We start from the raw sequence: 14,238 nt of genomic DNA, 5'->3' as shown, positions 1-14,238 counted from the left end.
AATGGCAAAAAACTGGAAACTAACTAGGTGCCCATCAATGGGGAACATTAAAAAAATAAACCATGGTACATTCATAAAATGCAAAACTAGAGGTCACCTGCAAGTTGGTAACCTACAAGCAGCTGTGAAGGAAACTGTTTAACTGGATTCCATTGTACCCGGAGCACCACATGCTCTTCACAGCATGCAGAGGCTGCTCAGAAATACTGTATGGAAGATGGCAGAGCAGAAAGACGTGGGCCCACCTCTTCTTATGAAGACACCAAAATCCCAACTGACTGCCAAAAAACCATCAACAAACAAACCCTGAAACCTACCAAAAAAGACATCCAACATCCAAAGACAAAGTAGAAGTCACAACAAGATGGGAGAGGGGAGCAATTGCTATGAAATCAAATCCCAAACCTATCAGGAGGTCGACCCACAACTGGAAAATAATTGTATCACAGAGGTTCTCCCACAGGAATGAAGTACTGAGCCCCACGTCAGGCTCTCCAGCCTGGCGGTCTGGCAATGAGAGGAGCAGCCCCAGGAGCACCTGGCTTTGAAGGTAGTGGGGATTGATGGCAGGGATTCCACAGCAGTGGGGGAAACAGAAACCATTCTTAAAGGGCTCACACAAGGTCCTATGTGCATTAGGACCAGGAGAAAAAGTAGTGACCTTGTAAGATACTAGAGGGGCTTCCCTGGTGGTTCAGACAGTAAAGAATCTGACTGCAATGCTCGAGACCCGGGTTTGATCCCTGGGTCAGGAAGATACCCTGGAGAAGGGAATGGCTACCCACTCCAATATTCTTGCCTGACAAAATCCCATGGACAGAGCCGCCTGGAGGTCCACGGTCAAGGCTGTGTATTGTCCCCCTGCTTATTTAACTTATATGCAGAGTGCATTATATGTATGTACTCTGCCCAGCCTGAAATGCCAGGCTGGATGAAGCACAAGCTGAAGTCAAGACTGCCAGGAGAAATATCAATAACCTCAGATATGCAGATGATACCACTCTTATGGCAGAAAGCAAAGAGGAACTAAAGAGCCTCTTGATGAAACTCAAAGAGGAGAGTGAAAACGCTGGCTTAAAACTCAACATTCAAGATGAAGATCATGGCATCTGGTTCCATCAGTTCATGGCAAATAGATGGGGAAAAGCAAAAACAGCAACAGATTTCATTTTTGTGGGCTCCAAAATCACTGTGGATGGTGATGGCAGGCACAAAATTAAAAGATGCTTGCTCCTAAGAAGAAAAGTGTCAAACCTAGACCGCATATTAAAAAGCAGATACATCACTTTGCCAACAAAGGTTCACATAGTCAAAGCTATGGTTTTTCCAATAGTCATGTATGGATGCAAGAGTTGGACTATAAAGAAAGCTGAGTGCTGAAGAATTGATGCTTTCGAACTGTGGTGCTAGAGAAGACTCTTGAGAGAGTCCCCTGGACAGCAAGGAGATTGAACCAGTCAATCCTAAAGGAAATCAATCCTGATACTCACTGGAAGGACTAATGCTGAAGCTCTAATACTTTGGCCACCTGATGCAAAGAGCTGACACAATAGAAAAGACCCTTACGCTGGGAAAGATTGAGGGCAGGAGGACAAGGGTGTGATAGAGGATGAGATGGATGGATGGCATCACTGATTCAACGGACATGAGTTTGAGCAAACTCAGGGAGATAGTGAAAGACACATAAGTCTGTGGTGCTGCATTTCATGGGGGTCGCAGAGAGTCGGACACAACTTAGCAACCAAACAACAACATGACCGAGCACTCCCAGTCCTCGGCATATTGTTGTTGTAGCGAAGAGGCTCTTTAGTTCCTCTTCACTTTCTGCCATAAGGGTGGTGTCATTTGAATATCTGACATTATTGCTATTTTTCCCAGCAATCTTGATCCCAGCTTCTGATTCATCCGGCCCAGCATTTCACACAATATGTTCTGCATATAAGTTCAACAACAACAATATACCTAGGCATACACTTGGAGAAAACCATGGTTCAAACGGATACGTGCACTCCAATGTTCACTGCAGCACTGTTTACAGCAGCCAAGACATGGAAGCAACCTAAATGTACATCCACAGATGAATGAATAAGATGTGGTACATATATATAATGTTCATTAAAAAGAACAAACGAGGACTTTCTTGGTGGTCCAGTGGTTGAGAATTTGTCTGTCAATACAGGAGACACAAGTTTAATCTCTGGTCTAAGAAGATTCCACATGCCACAGGGCAAGTAAGCCCTCGTGCCACAACCACTGAAGCTTGCGTGCCCTAGAGACCATGCCCCGCAACAAGAGAAGCCACCATGATGAGATGCCCGAGCACAACAAAAAGTGGCACCACTCTCTGCAACTAGAGAGAGCCCACATGCAGTAACGAAGACCCAGTGCAGCCAAAAACAAAAAACAAAATATGCCATTTGCAGCAACATGCATGGACCTGAAGATTATCATGTATGTGAAGTAAGCCAGACAAAAAAAGGTAAATATCAAGACATTGCTTATATGTGTAATTAAAAAAATGTTAAAAATGAACTTATTTATTAATACAAAACAGAAAGAGACTCAGAGACTTAGAAAACAAACTTGTGGTTATTACCAAAGAGGAAAGGAGTGAAGGGAGGGATAAATAGGGAGTTTGGGATTGATATATATACACTACTATATTTAAAATACATAACCGGGGACTTCCCTGGTGGCCCAGTGGTTAAGAATCTGCCTTGCAATGCTGGGGCCATGAGTTCAATCCCTGCTTGGGGAACTAAGATCCAACATGTCACGCGACAACTAAGCCCAAGTGCCACAACTACAGTCCATACTCACAGTGAAAGATCCCACCTAAAACGACGACGATGCCACAGGCCACAAGTGAGACTCAACGCAGCCAAGAAATAAACATTTTTGAAAAAATAAAATAGATAACCAATATGCACCTACTGACGGCACAGGGAACTCTGCTCAATATGCATGATAACCTAAACGGAAAAAGAACTGTACGTGCCTATGCATAACCGACTCACTCTGCTGTACACCCGGAACTAACACATTTTTAATCAACTATTTGTTGTTGTTTAGTTGCTGAGCCATGCCCAACTCTCCCGATCCACAGTCTGTAGCCCGCCAGGCTCCTCTGCCCATGGGATTTCCCAGGCAAGAATACTGGAGTGGGTTGCCATTTCCTTCTCCAGACAATCTTCCAGACCCAGGTATGGAACCTGTGCCTCCTGCATTGGCAAACTATATTCCAATATAAAATAAAAACTAAGAACAAACAAACAAGAAATCATTAAGAATAAAGTAAGTTTAAATGCTGTGACATGAAGTTTTCCACAATACATTGTTATATGAAAAGAACAACTAATAAAACACATATCACAGGGTTTTTTCCTTTTTAATAAAAAATGAAATATCGCCTTACCACCCAATTCAGTCCTTATCACCAAAAGGATTACTATTCCTCCACCTCTCACAGTTAATTATACCATGAGGAAAGGCCAGGAGCATCCTTTCGCCCAGGGATGTATAGGGAATATGAAAAAGGCTAATAACATCACCCCATGTCAAATCCTGGGATCAAAGACCCAGAAAAATTTAAATGCAACTAATTTAAGATGAATAAAAGAGGGTGGTTTTACATGTGCACAAAATGAACAAAAGTAAATTTTGGCATATGATTCCCAATAACAAATGGTATAGAGGAGTGGGGAAGACCTTTTTAAACATGATACCAAAGGCTGAGACCACAAATTAGAGGGTCCAAGTTCTGATCACATAAAAACTTAAACAAGGGAAAAAAAAAAAAAACATTACACACACAAAAATCCAACTCTCATGTCCAAAAAAATCAAATTTAAAAGACAACTAATAAACTGATGAAAAACTCCATCAACAAAACAACCCCAAAGAATGAAAATGTTTACAAAAGAAATTCATTAAAGAGATTGAAAAACACAGAAAACATATAATCTTCCCAGCTGTCAAAGAAATACAACAGGAGGACAGTGATCAAGATGGTGGAACAGCAGGGCATGGAGCTCACCTCCTCCTACAAATAATAAAAAATACATCTACAAATGGAACAACTCACGAAGAACATCTAAACACTGCAGAAGATCGGAGACTTCCGAAAGGGCAAGAAAATCTCCATATAACCAGGGAAAAGGGCGGGGGTGGGGGTGGGGGGGGCGGCGGTGGTTGGGGAAAGAAGGGAAATCAGGATGTGACCTGTGTCCCGGGGAGGGAGGGAGATGTGATAGAGGAAAGGTTCCTGCACCTTGTGAAGTCCCAGCACTGGTGGGGAAACCAGCCTGGAACCAGGAGGAGCTTAGATGCCTCAGCGGCAGGGGTGGGGGGGTGGGGAGCACAGCAGTCAGTGTGAGGAAGGCAAATCGGAGACTGACTTTGCACAGGTGGTCAGTATGGCTTCCCTGCACTCTCCTGCCTGAGATGCTAATCCACTTGTGCAGGCAGTGGGAGGGTGCTGAAGCTCGAACTTCAGAGACCACATCTGGGAAGACGACTGGGGTTGGCTGCATGGAGACAGTCTGAAGGCGCTGGAGTATGGTAACTGACTGTGTACGTGAAAGAAGCCTGGGCCTCCCAGTAAGGCGAGAGACCACTGTTGGGGGATTACACAAGGAGAGGGGCAGGAGCACCACAGGGGCGCTTCTTTCCCCACACATGCTCTCAGACAACAGGACACTCTATACAAACTCCAGGAGCCAGCATGAGCTGCCGCTGCCATCACCTGCTCCAGAGGTATGCAGGCCACCCCTACTGCTAAGACATGCCCGAGCAGGCACCAATCACTGCCCCCGCTGGCATGTGGCCCCAGGAGCACACGTAGGCCACTATACCTTCATACTCCCTATCATAAGGATGACGGCCAGCATGGGTTAAGGAAAGAGGTAACAAGCATCCAAACTAAAAGCAACAAAAATATTAAACCCATACAGGCTTATACAAGGATGCTCCCACATATAGTGTTCCAAGACTATGGTAGATAATTGTTTCTCCTAAACTCATACAGTAAGAGAAATATAAGTAAAATGAACAAGCATAGGAACCATTCCCAGTTAAAAGACCAAGAGAATCCCCTTGAAGGAACAAACAACAAAAGATGCTTTCAATCTGAAATTGAATTCAAAAAAGAAGTAATAAAAATTCTGAAAGAATTAATAGAAAGGCCATAGACAGAAACACAGATTACTGTAAAAAGGAGCTAGAAACTATAAGGAGTAGCCAAGAAAAGTTAGAAAACTCATTTGCTGAGACAAAAGATGAGCTAAAGGCAATGAACAGCAGAATGAATAATGCAGAAGAATGAGTAAGTGATCTGGAAGGCAGAATAATGGAAATCATCCAGTCAGAACAGGAGACAGAAGGTGAAATAAATATATGAAAGCAATATACGAGACCTATGGGATAATCTAAAGCATGCTAATCTATGCCAAATAGGGATTCCAGAAGGAAAAAGATCAAAAATGTATTTGAATAAATTATGGTTAAAAACTTACCAAAACTAAAGAAAGAAACAGACAACCAGATACAAGAAGCAGAAGGTCCCAAACAAGATGAACGAAACACACCTATGCCAAGACAATAAAAATGGCAGGGAGGGAAGGGACACGGGCCTACCTATGGCTGATTCTTGTTGATGTTTGACAGAAAACAACAAAATTCTTAAAGCAATTATCTTTCAATTGAAAAAGTGGCCAAAAAAAAAAAAAAAAGGCAAAGGTTAGTGGATTCTAAAGGCAGCAAGAAAGCAACCAAGTTAATCCCAATGGAATCCTCCCCATAAGGCTACTGGCAGACTTCTTTAGAGGAACTCTGAAGGTCAGAAGGGAGTGGCAAGATACATGCAAAGCAACCTAGAACATAAAACTCAGCAACATTATTTCTTAGAATATAAACAAGAAGATGTAAAATAAAATGTGGAGGAGAGGAGTAAAAACATTTAGATTCTCTCTCTCTCTCTCTATTTTTTTTATTTTTATTTTTTTAAAGTATGAATATTTATTTCAGGCTTTAGATCCCAATTTCAAAAAACAAAATCTGATTCCTCTCTTCTGTGTGAGGAGGATTTCCTGGAGGCTGACGGTTCTGTGCCCTTAGGAACATGTCTCATCAGGTTCAGAACAAAGTCCCTGACGCCCACTGTACCCCAGCCTTAAGAAACAAAACTCACCATCATGGGGCTGAACAAATGCACACACACGTAAATGAGCAGCTAAACCTTGGCAGATCTGCTTAAAAAAAAAGTTTGTTTTCTGGGGGTTTTGTGGTTGTTTTCTTTTGCTACCCAGCATATGCAGCACTTGTGAACTCCCAATGGGTTCCCAGCTTTAAACACATTAAACGTCTTGGTGAAAGACTAATTCTTCAAGAATCTAAAAACGGACCAAACGTGTTTTGCTGTGAACGCTTTGTAGAGACGAAGTGAGGCAAGAGTTTGGATTTAAAGAAAGGGGGAAAAAAAGAATCAATACAGTGATGGAAGGGTAAAGAATGCAAGAATTCAGACATTCTGTGGAGGATTACTTTCTCTCCATTAAGAGGTCCATAAAAAGGAGCAAACTGAGATCCATAAGGGGAGTCAGCAGGAGCCGTGTTTGTTTTCCCCACCCCCGTGATAGCTTTTTGCTGAGGGGCCACTGCTAGGTCCCCACTTGCTCCCCTCCCTTTGGCCTGAGACGGCAGGGCAGTACAGGGGCCTTGAAGGAGCACGTCACGACTCCTCATTTCCAGAATCGTCATCATCCTAACAGTCGGCATCTTCCTCCTCCTCATGTTCATCATCAATGTCATCGTCGTACAAGTCGTCATAAAGCAAATCTGAGCTGTTGTCATTGGAAGGCACTTTAGTTTTGATGCAGTATTCCGCCAGGGTCGTAGGGACCTTCACTCCATCCTTTTCTGCTTCGGCTTTAGTGGCTGACACCTGTTTCCTAATGATTTCAGCATACTCTTTGTCTTTTCCTTTACTGTCCCTCCATTTCCTGAACATAACCGAAGCATCCACATTGGCTGGGGAGAAGGTGTTGGGCTCATTAAGCAATGAGATTACACTTAACAGGATAGTCCTGACATTTTGAGTAGGATTCCACCTTTCAGAGGGCAGTTCTCCACTCTGTGGGTCATCTACAGGTGGATGAAGAATTGAAATGCATACATCTCCATTCTCATAAATGTTGGGGTGCCACATTTTGGTCAAGAATCTGAAGGTAGGTGGTGAATATGGGTAGTCAATAGGAAATTTAATATGTGCCTTGAAGTAGCCGCCTTCGTAAAGCGTGTTAGGGGGTCCGAAGATGGCAACCTCCCAGTTGTAGAGGTCGGATTCATCCACCAGGGTGATCCGGAAGCCCTCCACCGGTTCCTCCTGCAGGGATTTCAGCTCGAGCATCAGGGCCTTCTGCGAACTGGTCATCTGCTGCTGGGCCATCGCGGCGGCGGCGGCGGCGGCGGCGCCGGGCCGGGGCCCCAGTCCTCACGCACCAGCCGGGCCGGACCAGGCTCCTCCCCTTCGCTCGCCCTCTGCCGGGCCGCTCCGGGCCCCTGTCTTCACACACCCGGCGGCCCGGACCAGGCCCCACACGGCCCGTGGGCCGGCCCGGTTCCTCCTCACACACGACGCGGGCCGGGCCGGGCCCTTCTCCTCACACTCGGGCCGGGGTGGGGGGAGGGGTGGAGAGAGTTAAAGAAATTCGCTCCGGGTCTCGGGCCTCCCCCACCCCCGGAGGGGACCTCAACTTGGTTGGCGCGGGGGGGGGGGGGGGGGGGGGGGGAGGTGGAAGCGGAGGAAGGCGGCGAAAGGCCGGTGACGGTGAGGAGACCGGGCCAGGATGGCCCGGGAGCGCCGCGCTCGCTCGCTCTCTTGTTCTCCTCGGGGGCCGCCGGGGCCGAAGGCCGTGCGGGGCCGAAGGGCGGAGGAAGCGCGACACGCGGGGGTCTCGCGGCGGCGGCTGCGCGGGGGGAGGGGTGACGGCGGAGGAGGAGGAGGAGAAGAGCCAGAGCGCCTCGCGCCGCGGGAGCGACGAAGCTGTCTCTCTCTTTTTAAAAGAATGTGTTTGAGCCAATATGACTATCAGTCTAAAGCAAGTAGATATAGGAAGGGGTTAATATACTTGAAAAACAGGGTAACCATAGATCAAAAGCATACAAAAGACTCACAAAAAACAGAGAACACAAGCATAAGATAAAAGGAAATCATCGAGCCACAAAAAATATGATAAAAAGGAACAAAGAAACATAGAGCCAATAGGAAAACAGGGTTTAAAATGGCAATAAATACATATTTTATCAATAATTACCTTAAGTGTCAATAAACTAAATGCTTCAATCAAAACACAACGTGGTAGACTAGATGAAAAAACAAGAGCCTACAACATACTGCCTATAAGACTCACTTTAGGGCAAAGCACATACACAGATTTAATGTTAAGGGATGGGAAAAAATATTTCATGAAAACAGAAATGACAAGAAAGCAGGGGGTCGCATACTCCTACCAGATAAAACAGGCTTTGAAACAAAGGCCATAAAGAAAGCTAGACCTTATATAATGATAAAAAGGGTCATACAAGAAGAGGATATTACATCCATTAACATATATGAACCCTCTAAAGGAGCATCTAATTATATAAAGCAAACAGACATAAAAGGAGAAACTTATAGGAATACAATAATAGCACAAAACTTTTAACACCTCATTCATATCAATGGACAGATCTTTTAGACAGAAAATCAGTAAGACAACAGAGATCCAAAATGATACAACAATTAGACTCAATTATTTCAGGATATTACGTTATAAAAAAAAAAAAACAAGAATACACATTCTTTTTACGTGTACATGGAACATTCTCCAGGACTGACCACATACTAGGGCACAAAACAAACCTCAACAAATTTAAGAGTATAAAAATTACTTCAAACAATCTTCTCTTCTCTAATCTACAATAGAATGAAACTAGAAAGCAACCACAGGAAAACAAATGAGAAAAAAAATTACATGGAGAATGAAAGCATTTTATTAAAAACAATGGATCAATAAGTAAATCGAAAAGGGAAATTAAAAATACCTTGAGACAAGCAACAATGAAAACACAATCATACAAAATCTATAGGATGGAGCAAAAAAAAGTTCTTAGAGCTAGGAAAGCTCACAGCTATATAGCCCTTCCTCAAAAAACAAGAAAAATCTCAAATAAGCAACCTAAATTAGCACCTAAAAGACTTAGAAAAAGAACAAGCAAAGCCTAAACTCAGCAGAAGGAAGGAAGTAATAAAAGATGAGAGAAGAAATAAAACAGATTAAATAACAGAATGAAATCAATAAAACCAAGTGCTGGTTCTTTGAAAGGGTAAACAAAGTTGCCAAACTTCTGGCCAGGATCACCAAGAGAAAGAACCCAGATAAACAAAATAAGAAATGAAGAAGAAACAGCAACTGATACTACTGAAATACAAAAACCACAACAGAATCCTACAAACAATTATATACCAACAAATTCGACAAACTAGAAGCAATGAACAAATTTCTAGAAACATACAGCTCACCAAAACTGAATCAAGAAGAAATCCATAATTTGAACAGACTGATTACTAGAACTGAAATAGAATATGAAGGGAAAAAAAACAAAACAAAACAAAAACAAAAAACTAACGACAAACTAAAGTCCAGGATCAGATGGCTCCACAGGCAAACAATACCAAACACATAAAGAAGAACTTTTACTGACCCTTCTCAACTCTTCCAAAGTACTGAAGCAGAGGCAACACTCCCAGAGATACTATATGAAGCCACCACCACCCTGATACCAAAACCAAACAAAGGTAACACCAAAAAAGGAAAACTGTCCGTCAATATCCATGATGAATATAGATGCAACAATTCTCAACAAAAACACTACAAACCAAATCCAGCAATACATAAAAAAGATCATATACCATGACCAAGGGGGTTCATTCCAAATTCACAAGGATGGTTCAATATACACAAATCAATTAATATGCTACACCATATCAACAAAAGAGAAAAAACACATAATCACCTCAACGGATGCAGAAAACACACTTGACAAAATTCAACATCCATTCATGGTTTTTAAAAAAAGACTCTTAACAAAATGCATATAAAGGGAACATATCTCAACATAATAAAACCTATTTACGATAAACCCACAAACAATATAATACCCAACAATGAAAAGCTGGAAGCCTTCCCACTAAAATGTGGAACAAGACAAGGAAGCCCACTCTCAGCACTTCTATTCAACATAGTATTGAAGTCCTAGCCACAGCAATCAGACAAGAAAAAGGTATCCAAATTGGAAGGAAGAGGTAAAACTGTCGTCACTATATGCAGATGACACGATGCTACACATAGAAAACCCTGAAGACTCCACACAAAAACATTTAGAGTTGATAAATGAATTAAGCAAGGTAGGAGGATACAAGATTAACCCACAGAAATTGGTTGCAGTTCTTTACACTAACAGCGAAGTAGCAGAAAGGTAATGTAAAAAAAATAATACCTTTAAAAACTGCACTCCCCCAAAAATAAATAAATAAAATACTTAAGAATACTTTCACCTAAGGAGGTGAAAGACTTCTACACCGAGAATTATAAAATATTAATAAAGGAAACTGAAAAGAAACGGAATGATATCCCATGCTCTTGGGTTGGAAGATTATTATTAAAATGGCAACTATCCAAAGCAATCTACATATTTAATGTGATCCCTATCAAATTACCCAGGATATTTTTCACTAGAACAAATAATCCTAAGATTTATATGGGACAATGAAAGACCTGGAGGAAAAATAACCAAACAGGAGGCACAACCCTTTCAGACTTCAGACAATACCCCAAAGCTACAGTAATCAAAACCGTGGTATCGGTACAAAAACAGACATACAGATCAATGGAACAGAATAGAGAGCCCAGAAATAAACCCACACACCTATGGTCAAAGGAGGCAAGGATAAAATGGGAAAAATCTTCAGCCAAGTGGTGTTGGGAAAGTTGGACAGCTGCATGTAAATCAATGAAGTTAGAACACACTCTCATACCATGCACAAAAATAAACTCAAAATGGCTTACAGAATTAAATATAAGACATTATAAAACTCCTAGAAGAGATCACAGGCAAAACATTCTCTGACAGAAATTGTACCAGAGTTTTCTTAGGTCAGTTGCCAGGGCAATAAAAATAAAAACAAAAGTAAACAAATGGGATTTAGTCAAATTTAAAAGCTTTTGCACAGTAAAGGAAACTACAAACAAAAGGAAAAGACAACCTATGAAACGGGAGAAAATATCTGTGAATGATGTAACCAACAAGGGCTTACTCTCAAAGACATGCAAACAGCTCATGTAGCTCAACAACAACAAACCTCCCAACTGAAAAATAAGCAGAAGACCTAGACATCTACCAAAGGTGACATGCAGATGGCCAACAGATACATGAAAAGATGCTCAACATCATTATTAGAGAAATGCACATCAAAACTACAAGGAGGTACCATATCAGTCAGAATGGCCATCACTAAAGTCTATAGACACAGAATGAAAGATCCAAAAAAAGAAAGAAAGAAAAAAGGGTTATACAAGTAAAAGCTGGAGACAGTGTGGAGAAAAGGGAAACACCCCCTCCACTGGTGGAATGTAAACTGGTGTAGCCACTATGGAAAACTAAAAAATAGAACTGCCATATAAGCCAGCAATCCCACTCCTGGGCATGTATCCAGAGGAAAACACGGTGCGAAAGAATACACGTACCCCTGCAGCAGCACTGACAACAGCCAAGACATGAAAACAACCGAAACGTCCAACAGAAGGATGGACAAAGAAGGATGGATACACACACACTCACACACAGAACACTACTCAGCCATAAAAAAGAACAAAATAATGCCATTTTCAGCAATAAGGATGCGACAAGAGATCATCATACTAAGTGAAGTAAGTCAGAAAGAGAAAGACAAATACCATACGATATCACTTATATGTGTAATCTAAAACAGCACAAACGAACCTACGTATGAAACAGAAACAGCCTCAGACATAGAGAACTGACTTGTGGGGGAGGGGGTTGGGGAGGGATGGACTGGGAATCTGGGGTTAGTAGATGCAAACTATTACATACAGACTGGATAAGTAACAAGGTCCTAAAGTACAGGAAACTATATTCAATATCCTGGGATAAACCATAATGCAAAAGAATATAAAAAAGGATATATATATATGTGTGTGTGTATAACTATGTTACTTTGCTGTAGAGCAGAAATTAACATTATAAATCAACTATGCTTTAATAAAAAATAAGTTTAAAGAAAAGCAATTTTATAACAGTTTCTATGTATCAAATTGACAAAGCTGAAAAAATTATAATGATGCAGAAGGACTTCTGGTTCATGATGGCAGAGTAGAAGGGTGTGCACTCATCTCCCGGAAGAACACCAGAACTGCAACCAGCTGATAAACCACCACTGACAGGAGGAAGCTGGAACCACCAAAATAAGATACCCCACATCCAAAGACAACAAAGAAGCTGCAGTGAGATGGGAGGAGGGGTGCAAACACAATAAAATGCAATCCCATACCTGCTTGGTGGGTGACCCACAAACTGGAGCACAATAATACCAAATGAAGTTCTCCCACTGTTGTAAAAGTTCTGAATTCCACATCAGGATTCCCAGCCTGGGGGTTTGAAAAGGGCCTGGGAACCCCCTGGCAGTCTGGCCTTTAAGGCCAGCAGGATTTGATTATAGGACTTCCACAGGACTGGGGGAACCACAGACTCCAGTCTCGGAGGGCACAAACAAAATCTTGCCCACACCAAGACCCAGAGGAAAGGAATAGAGACCCAACAGAAGACTGAACGAAAACTACTTGCTAGAGTTGGAGGGTCTCCTGTGGAGGCATGGGTTGGCAGGGGCTCACCACAGGGACAGGGGCACTGGCAACATCAGACCAGGAAGTTCCCCTTTGGCATAAACCCTCTTGAAGTTCACCATTAACCCTACCATAAAGCCTGCAGACCCCAGGGCTGGGTCAAACAACTACCAGGGAGGGAGTGCAACCCCACCCATCAGCAGATAATTGGATTAAAGCTTTACTGAGTAAGGCCCTGCCCACCGGAGCAAGACCCAGTTTTTCCCATTGCCAGTCCCTCCCTTGAGGAAGTTTATACAAGCCTCTTAGCCTCATCCACCAGAAGGCAGATGGAAGAGCAAAAAGAAGCACAGTCCTACAGCAGCTAAAACAAAAACCATATTACAGAAAGTTAATCATAATAAAAAACAGAAAGTTATGTCCTAGATGAGGAGCTTCCCTTGAAGCTCAATCCATAAAGAATCTGCCGGCAATGCAGGAGACCCTGGTTCAATTCCTGGGTCGGGAAGATACCCTAGATAAGGAAATGGCAACCCTCTCCAGTATTCTTGCCTGGAGAATCCCTGGACAGAGGAGCCTGACAGCTACAGTCCATAAGGTCATGAGAGTCGGACATGACTTAGGGAGGCATCCCTGGTGGCTCAGATAGTTAAAGAATCTGCCTGTAATGCAGGAGACCTGGGTTTGATCCCTGGGTTGGGAAGATTCCCTGGAGAAGGGCATGGCAAACCACTCCAGTATTCTTGCCTGGAGAATCCGCATGGACAGAGAAGCCTGGTGGGCTACAGTCCACGGGGTCACAAAGAGTTGGACACAACTGAGTGACTAAGTACATGTCCCAGATGAAAGGACAAGATAAAACTCCAGAAAAACAAGTGGAGATAGGCAACCTTTCAGAAAAAGAATTCAGAATAATGATAGTGAAGATGATCTAGGATCTTGGGAAAACAATGGAGAAGATGCAAGAAATGTTTACCAAAGATCTAGAAGAACTAAAGAACAAAGACAAATACATACACTAGAAGGAATCAATAGCAGAATAACTGAGGCAGAATAGATAAATGACCCGGAGGACAGAATGGTGGAAATCACTGCCACAGAACAGAATATAGAAAAAAAGAGTGAAAAGCAATGAAGCAGCCTTAGAGACTCTGGGACAACATTAAATGCACCAACATTCACATTATAGGGGTCCCAGAAGGAGAGAGAGAGAAAAGGACCTGAGAAAATATTTGAAGAAATAACAGCCGAAAACTTCCCAAACATGGGAAAAGAAATAGTCAATCAATCAAGTCCAGCGCATGATAAACCCAAGAAGGAACAATCAAAACACATACTA

At 42.5% G+C, this 14,238-nt stretch overlaps 2 protein-coding genes across 5 annotated transcripts in view; both read right to left on the bottom strand.

Moving 5' to 3' along the window:
* The window catches only part of HMGXB3 (HMG-box containing 3), a 62,313-nt gene that overhangs the window by 11,888 nt on the left and 36,187 nt on the right, over positions 1-14,238 (bottom strand). The window lies entirely within an intron of this gene.
* On the bottom strand, positions 6,082-7,454 carry LOC129635439 (ubiquitin-conjugating enzyme E2 R2-like). Its single transcript, XM_055558463.1, has one exon. The coding sequence runs from the start codon at positions 7,442-7,444 to the stop codon at positions 6,761-6,763; it is 684 nt and encodes a 227-aa protein (XP_055414438.1). The 5' UTR covers positions 7,445-7,454; the 3' UTR covers positions 6,082-6,760.

This window comes from Bubalus kerabau, chromosome 1, assembly GCF_029407905.1.
Source record: "Bubalus kerabau isolate K-KA32 ecotype Philippines breed swamp buffalo chromosome 1, PCC_UOA_SB_1v2, whole genome shotgun sequence".
In the NCBI taxonomy this organism is placed as follows: domain Eukaryota; kingdom Metazoa; phylum Chordata; class Mammalia; order Artiodactyla; family Bovidae; genus Bubalus; species Bubalus kerabau.
The sequence above is the reverse complement of the archived record's forward strand: the minus strand, read 5'-3'. Positions and strand labels throughout refer to the sequence as shown.